Source organism: Poecilia reticulata, linkage group LG4 (genome assembly GCF_000633615.1).
Source record: "Poecilia reticulata strain Guanapo linkage group LG4, Guppy_female_1.0+MT, whole genome shotgun sequence".
NCBI lineage: Eukaryota > Metazoa > Chordata > Actinopteri > Cyprinodontiformes > Poeciliidae > Poecilia > Poecilia reticulata.
The window spans coordinates 22,962,319-22,971,324 of record NC_024334.1 but is presented as its reverse complement, the minus strand read 5'-3'; the positions used below and the strand labels follow the sequence as shown (position 1 = coordinate 22,971,324).

Here is a 9,006-nt window from a genome sequence, read left to right as displayed (position 1 = left end):
TATATATGAACAGTATCAAAATGGCAGTATTAATTGTTGATGTTAGTGATGTCTTGGGGGCCTATCCATTTCCCTCATTTTCATATCACAGCCGTGGGACCCACTGTGAAATGTGCAAATTGACCATCCCGGAGTAATTGCGAGGCCATCTCTTGTGCACTCTCCACTAAAACTCCCACCTTCATTACCATTCATGAAATGCAGCCCTTTCCCGGGAAATGTGGAGAAATGCAAATGTTTAAGGGGCGATGGAGGCCGCGGCGGTCTGCAGGGAGACCATTGTGCACCGCTCTGGTTGGCCATGACTTTTATTTACTGTGGCAGAGACCCGTGTCGGCTCATAGAGATGCACACAAGAGCGTACACACTTGCGCACACTGGGCAGCGAGTTCGCCCACCAACAACCCTCACCCACCCCCAACCCCTCTCTCTTTCTTTCTCTCTCTCTGGTACATGCATATAATATGAGAAAGAGCGGGACGATGCTTGGAAATTGAGTTCGGAGTAGAAGACATAAGGACATGAGGGATACGTCAGCATCACAGGGAGAATCGGCTAACATTACATTCAAAACAGAAAATGTGTAACGGTCACTTTTTGTATTATGATTGTGAATGAAGGAGACCCAAACGTAAGAAATCCACCAAAATACAGAAAGTTGCTGCAGAAACATTTGGCGGGAAGGAGTCTTTGGAGATAAACTCAACCCAACTTTTAGCTATGGATTTTCAGTAAAGTCATTTCATCTGTGTTACTGTGCATATTTAATGAATCAAAACAATGGTCTGCTTTTTATGTAACAAGTGAGGTAAAGAGAAATAACCTTTTCTAAAAGAAAACAAAAAACTTGTGCATTGATTTTGTATATGTGAGACTCATTCGCGTTGGATGCACACGCATGCTGTGCAGTCTTGATTTCCCCTGCAGCCAGAGTGCGCTGAAGTGATACGATTAATGTTTCTTTGCTGCAAGATAAACTACACATATTACCCCAAGACGAAAATCCTGCAGTGACAGAAAAAAGGACTTTATCTCCAAAGACACACAACACGCTCGCCTACTCTCCATACACACTGGCCAAGAGAAGACGAGGTAGGGAAGCATAGGATACAGACACGGAGAAAGATGGTATATATAGCTATAACCAGTGAATACAGTAAATGGTAAAATTCAAAGAGCTACCTCTCCACTACAGCAGTGGATAGGATTATAGAGTTGAGCTGACAGCCAGTAAATTGGATTTTAGTCAAACCAGGAGGGGGAGGAGGGAAGGATGGAGGCTCTGAACACAAATTGAGGAGGGGTACAACACTGACAACATGTGCCAAAAGTGAGAAATGTGCCATTTTTACGACAGGCAGAGACACCGGCGTGCTCTGACAGGAGACAACCTATTTGCAAAAGGAGGCGATTTCAGCCAAAGAAAGCAAGAGAGCGAGAATCCATGTTTCAATCCCGAGTTGGTGTTGAGTGATAATAGCTCTCCCAAGAAAACGCCGAGTTCAGGTCCTAAAACAACCACTTATTAGTTTTTTTTTTGTTTTGTTTTGTTTTTCCCTTTCTGAGATACAAACACATTTGTACACTTTTTTCCCCCCCACCTTATCTTCTGAGATGGTTTCAGCCAACCATTTCAGCTCTGCATGACTACAAAGTGTGTCATGGGACAAAAGAATAAGAAGGAGAAAAAAAGAAAACGAAACAAGTGAGAAGTTTAAGATTTAAATGCGTCATGAGCGCCTCCCTGAAAACATACATTAGGCAAAATGTAAGACAGACAAACGAGAAGAGAGGGAATGGTTGGAATTTGGTGCTAATAGTGACAGTGAGCGTGGGTGGATGAGAGGGAGGAGGACGGCTGTAAGCTCATATTAGGAAACATCTCCCCCTGTCGGAGGGTTCTACGTTCAAACTGCCACGCTGCGCGGGGGAGAGAAATGATGGCCACAAATTACGGCATCATTTGGCTGTACTGTAAACTGCCCACACGCATGCACATGCCAGGCTGTGTGAGTGTGACCTGATTTCGCTGCATTATGCATGCGAGGGGCCAGCCGTCGCACGTGAGCGAATGCATGCGCGCCTATTACGGAGCGCGTCGGAAATGAGGAGAAAACTATTGAGAAACGCAGCCCGCTGGCTCGGTGGTAACAAATGTGGCCCTCGAGTTCACCTCTGTGACCCACTGTCTCCTTGACACTCTAATTTTTCCAACCTTTTACACCCGCTCTCTACCGCTCCCCTGCTAGCCCTTCTTTGTTTCTGGACCCCCTCCGCCTCTCCTTCTCCCCTTCCACCACCCCAACACACCACAGCCACCGCATTTTTCCCCCCCCTCTGTCATTGGCTGGTTGGACTGTAAGGGGTCACATGTGACAGCACTAAGAGTCGGCGAGTCACAGAGCAGCACTACGGAGATAATTGCCATGTGATAAAGAGGTGATTGCCTGCTAGCACCAGGGGAGAGTAATGCCATCAGGTTGCAATAAAAAAGCAGATGTCTGACACTAACTGAATGCTGCTGGAGCCCAGGCAACTTTCTGTGCTCCTTTTCATCTGGGTGCACTCTGTCTTTTTTTTTTTTTTTGTCCCCTTGTTTCGGTCTGCCTTTTGAAAGGCAGCTAGAGAAGGTTGTCTGTGATGATGAAGACTCCTCAGCTTTGCTCATTCTCTACCATAGAGACGTTTTCTATCTGCTCTGGGAGTGCATAAATAAATAGGGTGTGGAGGGGGGGAGTGCAAAGGGTTGGTGGGGGGGGTCTTATGAATATAATGTCTTTGAATTTCAAAGGGAGGAGAAATAAGCATAAGAAAAGTATAACGGAGTGACTGTGTTTCTCTCGGTCGGCATAGCTGCTCTTTGATTATTTATTTCTTTTTCTTGAAGTCAGATTGTGTTAACCGCTGCATTCCAACATAATTACATGCTTGAGTTTCCAATTTGCTGGATTTTATTTTGGAACAAAGCAACAATTAATGAGAGCGTTTTTTTTTAGTTTTTTTTATCCATGACAATCTGACAGATGGCATTACGGGCCACATTATCTAAGACATTTGGAGCTGGGAGAGAGGATGGTATTCTGGTCACGTTACTATTTACTCCCACTGCGATTATTACTCCATGCAGACTAAGACTAAAAAGGCTGCTGGCTGACTAGGGGAAGCGGTGGGTTTTACTTGAATACCCACCTGGGCATGTACATTTGACCAAAATTGTACAAAAAATAAAACTAGAAGAAGAGAGATTTTAATGATATTTTTGCAGAAGCTGTTCTCATTTTTTGTGGCATTTTCATTTAGCTTTGAAAAACAGATTTCACAAATTAAATCTCTGTATTGAAGAATCTGTACTTTACAGATTCTTCAAAGATTCTGTAAAGAATCTGTACTTTACAGATTCTTCAATACAGTTTCTAGTCTGCAGAGCTCCTCCAGACTAGCAACAATTAGCAAACACCTGGAAAACTGCTGAGCTCATCATATTAACTACTTCTCAGTCCAACGCTCCTAATAATGGTTGTAAACTTCATAGTGGGTAGCATTGCTATTGACGGAGGCAAATTTCACGTCGAATTGTGAAGTCAAATTTCTTTCAGGTTTAATATATACAGCATGTTTAATATACACAGCATTTCCATAATGATTGAAGCTAACATGATTACTTGGTTATGTTAGCTATGTAGTGACACTATCTGTGCCTGGAAAATGCATAATACCACCTATTAAAAAAAGGTCTATTTTTTAATGTGGATTTACTCAGTTCAAGTTTAAACGGTCTCAGTAATTTGAAGCCAAAGATGATCAAAGTTTCCACAATCACTAGTAACACTAAAGTTTAGCTTTGTGCACAGTCTTGTTTTCTTAAACAGAGTAGCAACACAAAGGTTCACAAAATCCCCATTGGCCAGACAAGGAACTGAGAGATTGAGAACTAATTTTGGATACAACTAATATCATTTTCTCTATTTATTTATTCATTCATTCGAGCAGATTTGAGACCACCTTGAGCAGATATATTGCCACATCACCTACATCAACAATCACAGATGCCTAAAGTAAATAGTCACAAAAATGGAGCTGTGGTTTTGCCATTTTGTACTAAGATCTGGTACAAAACTATAATCTACAGGTGGATTTGCATTGACTGTTTGTGCAGTTTTCTATAATGTTTACTGAAAGCGAAATGCAGGATGACTTTAATCATCGGGTGAATTTGTACTTACTACAGCTGGTTAGTGTTTAAGTTAGCAATCACTTCAGTGAGAAACACTGCAATGTTTTAATATCTTGAGATCTTGTTCCATCTCTAAACCTCTGTGTACCACAGTTTCAGGATCATGGGTTTAGCATATGGGCACAAAATGGTATCTTTACAAATGTAAAGTGGAACAAAATTGTGACAAAATGGAAACGGGGACATAAAATGACTCAAATCACAAATCATCATTGGACCTTTCTGTTTACTTTTTTGGTAGAGCATTATTATTTTTGTGATTTAACCATATATATCTCAGTTTTAGTCTCTAAAATGTTCAACTTGTCTTTTTTTTTTTTAGAAAGGAATTATTCACATTTTCACATTGATAAAATTATGCAAATGACCACAGGCATTAATAAACTGTTTCGAGGCATGTGGCTAACGGACGAGGCTCCAACATTGGGCTTTCTACAACAGGACAGCCACTTTAAGGTTACCTGACAGGGGCACTCAGGGAAAATAATTGGCTTTTCCGTCGCCAGGTCCACATGCAAATACGACCAGAGAGCCGTTCTGTACCTTTACTGCCATCATTAGCATCAGTGCAAGTGGCAGCGCAGTTTGATTTCTGCCCGCGCGAAGCGATCTCAGGCCACAGCTATCAGCAGCTCCCCTGACACGTACAAGCCATGCAGTATTAAACAGATGCAGAGACATGGGGCAAGAGGTTGGGCCTGCTGTGTTTGTATTCCTATACCACACAAGTCCGCATGCCTGATGGGCAGCTACACGGCCTGCAAAAGATTATTGATTCCCCAGATAAAACCACTGGTTCACAAGCTGCAAAAGCCATTGTACAGTGATGGATTTTTTTTTTTTCTAAATTAGGCATTCAGAGGGTGGTTTTTGCACCAGGAGAATTTAAGCAGAGTGTGGAAGCTCAAATAGTCTCAATCACTCTTCATGCATGTGGTGTGTGTTGGGGTGTGCGTGTGTGTGTGTGTGTGTGTGTGTCTTTGTTAGCGAGCGCGGTTCAAGGCAGCGGTGCATGTGAGCATGTCCTATGCATATGAATAAACACTCCTTGGGCTGCATTTGATGGAAAATGGTTTCGGCTCACTTCTCAGTTCATGCTAAGCAGAAATGCAGAGGGAGTGAAAGGCTATTGATTGTATCTCTTTGCGGGATTGTCCAGCAAGAGAAAATAGACATTTACTCACTGAAGGTGTTGTATTACTAACATGGTCTCGAATTGAGTCTAGAGCTACTCTTGGTTCAAAAATGTTATTCTAATGTGTCCATTTAGTAGGAGGAGGACATGTGAGGGCGTTTTTAGGGAAATTACATTTTTTATGCATTAAACTCTTACTTTGTGTGTGTGTTGAAGATTTCTTTGCCTAAGCCATCTAGTTTTTTTTTATGTTTCACATTAAGAACATACAGTGGTTTGCAAAAGTATTCATGGTATAACCTGAAGCTTTAGTATATTTTATTTTGACATTTTTAATCCAATACAAAGCAGCCGATAATTGTGAAGAGGTAAAAATGATGCATGGTCTCCAAAGTATTTTCAAGTAAAACACAAAAAAACATTATGTTAATACTTTGCAGTGCCACAAGATTATATTTTGATTTCTGATGCAGTTCCACCTCTATGTTTAGGGTCAATGTCCTAATTAACCTCTGACCCTAGACCCAAGTCTTTTACAGCCTCCAGTAATATTGATTTGCCGTCTTATCAGCTGACTTCAGCTCATCCCTGTTGAAACACTGCAGACTCACAGCATGATACTGTCATCACCATGCTACAAAGTGGGAAAGCTTTGCTCAGAGGGGTATAGAATTTATTCCTCCACATATATAGTAGTTTGGTCAAAATTAATATATATATTTTTTACTCCTCATTACTCTCGTTTTCTGTGTCACTTGCATAGATCCTGCCCAGTATCATGTTCCTGTATTTATACTGAGAAGGAAACACAAGTCGACCCTATTTACATTTTAGATAACTTCTAAAGACAATTGACATTACAGATTTTTTAGAGGTATACAAGTAAAGAGGCCTGAATACATGTGGTCACAACACTGTTCAATTTTTTTTTATTTAGAAAAGATTTTGAATTCTGACTTTTCCATCTACGGTTTTGTTATTTTGTGCTAGTTTTCAAGGAAATGCTTTGAAATGTTAAGCTATGTAATGAAATGTAAAAATAAATAAATTAGGCTCTGACTATGTTTGCAAGACAAACTCATTTGAATTGTGTGTCAATATTAATTCCACTTACCAGAACAGTTTGGGCAGGATCTGATCTTTGACACATTCCTTGACGGCCCTTTGTGTAACGGGATATTTATTTATTCATATTATTTTTTATGATTTGCTTGTGTTGAGTCTCCAAGCTCAAATCTTTACTCTTTATGCGAAATGTGTTTAGAGAAAAGCACTCTTGTTTGAGCACCATGTGCCAAATAAATTATAAAATGAGAGAAGATGTTAAGCGATGACTGAATGTCAAGCTCCAAGTGGTAATCATCACAAATCCATCAGAAAAAATTAAACATGAGCCCGAGGAAAAAAAAAAAAACAGATGAGAGTGGGAGGAAACTGTGGCATTTCTATGCAGCCGAGCAAAGTATTGTGAAGTTTGACAATTATAAGGAAAAAAGGCATTGTAACTCTGCAAACTTTGCCTGTCCCCTGAGCACTGAGATAATGTGCACATGTCAATGCCTTGATTTGTATGAGCCCAACAGACAGCTATTAAATTGTTTCTGCAGCTGGTGACAGGCTTCCTGCTGCGAGGACGGGCACATTCACTAAACATAGGTTGACAGGCTTCTTTTTCTTCTCTTTCTTTTCTTCTGCTCTACTTTCTCTGCACTTCCATGCACTATCCATCCATCAACATCACCATAAATCCCTCCCTCTCGTCTGCCCTTGATATGTTTCACTCTTACTCCCCTTCTTCCATCTTCTCCCGATTCTTCGGCCACTTACTGCATTTTTCATCGCCATCCCCCCCCACACCCCTTCCATCACCTTCTTCTCCCCCATCCTGTCCTCCACCCATCTCTCCGTGTCCGTCTTCTTTAGCTCATGCAGCAGCAGGCAGCCATCATGGCAGCAACCCATGGAGGTTATATCACGCCTAGCGTGGCCTTCCCTGCCACGCAGATCCACCAGATGGGGGCGCTCAACATCAACAGCCTCCCACCCACTCCCATGACCCCGGTGTCGGGTGAGTTTCATCAAACCCTGGGTGAGCACTCAGTTTCATTCCCTTTCTCTATGTGATGGTGTTTCTGTGCCACAGTAGCAAGCCAAAGTGTCTTTTATTAACGTCTGTGTTTATGTTGCCATGCGGGACGTTGATGTGTGTGCGTGTGCGTGCGTGTGTGTGAGTGTATAACAAGCTAGATCTGCAGCATGGCCTAAAGAAAGAGTGCCTATTTACCGGTAATCCAAAATTATTCCTCTCGAGGGAAAGGGAAAGTGAGACGAGATTTGCATGTTTATGTTGTTTGTGAATGCTGAGATTTAGGGTTACAGTAGAAGCAGCAGAGTAAAGAACATCATTTACTAAATGTACAGGTAAGGCGTTAATTTTCCCATAGCATTTTGACCTTGTGCTTTGAAGCACTTGTGCATGGTTTGCATGCAGTCGGGTTTGTTTTCCATAACAAACAGCCTCCACGCACATACATTACAGTGGGGAGGAAAGGACTTTGAAACACCTACCCACTGCCGGAGATTTGCTTATTCAGCACCGTTTCATTTTTCTTTAGAAAAAAAAACAAAAAAACTTCAAGATTCTTCACTCACCAAAAGCATAAGCCTAAATAAATTATACAGTATCTGAGTCTTTGTTGTGCTCCACTCTCATACTTTGTCATCTCAGCAGTGTTCAGTTTCTACTGCAAAGTCTTTGGGTCTTTGGTAACTTTAAAGCTTCTCGTCTGAGAGACACAGCCATCAGCAGCACAGAGAGATTTGTTTTAAATGCTCTTTAAAGTCATCGTAGGAATCCAGTTTATACAAAACCTGCGTCACTTTATCAAACTATCGTTGAGCTGTGTTTTTTTTTTTTTATCGGGGGAAAAAAAATATTTGTGTTCTTTCTCAGCATGTGCTTGTTGGATCTACCCACACTCAACTCCCACCTTCAGTGAGAATTTGAAGGGGAATAAAATAAAATAAAGCAGATGTAGACACGATCTCATTGGAGGGGGATAAATATGCATTTTGTATTTTTTGTGATGCAAGAAACGGCTTCAAGAAATAAAAAAACAAGAACTGGGTACACATTGTTGTTTTCTTTTGGTAGAATACAAGAAGAAATACATATATACATGAAATAATATGTTGGTAACCCTTACGCTGTCCACTCGAATGCAAAATCTGTGTTTTGGTGACCTTGTATGCCTGCAGCTACAAAAATAGACAAAAACAATGGGTTGTATCATGAAGAGAAAAATAAAAATAATAACAAATAGCGAATTAAAATATTAACAAATATTAAATATTTTCAATGTTGAAGATTTAGGGAGTAAATTCCTTTTTTTTTTTTTTTGCCTGAGTCAAAAACAATTTTGTGGTTTTCTGGATCATTATCGTGTATGTTACAGCCACTTCTGTCCAAGTTTTCAACCACCTTTACCACCTTGTCAAAAGGTTTAAGATGTTCAGAAAAACCTGGCAGCTACAGAAACTCAAACCTGCTGAGAGATCACCATCATTGTCCAGTTGTGTCCAGTTGCATCATTGTCTTTATCCTTTATCTTGTAAAGGATAAAGAAATAAACCCTGG

General features: G+C 40.9%; 1 protein-coding gene across 10 annotated transcripts in view; it reads left to right on the top strand.

Annotated features, from left to right (window-relative positions):
- Positions 1-9,006, top strand: part of celf5a (cugbp, Elav-like family member 5a) — a 239,498-nt gene that overhangs the window by 208,886 nt on the left and 21,606 nt on the right. For 5 of the 10 annotated variants that reach the window (XM_008407185.2, XM_008407182.2, XM_017304383.1 and 2 more), the window contains exon 7: positions 7,293-7,437. In XM_008407185.2, the coding sequence (XP_008405407.1) occupies positions 7,293-7,437 (145 nt within the window). Of the gene's footprint in view, positions 1-7,292; positions 7,459-9,006 lie in introns of all 10 variants that reach the window. The other 5 variants (XM_008407177.2, XM_017304381.1, XM_008407174.2 and 2 more) reach the window with 2 other exon arrangements.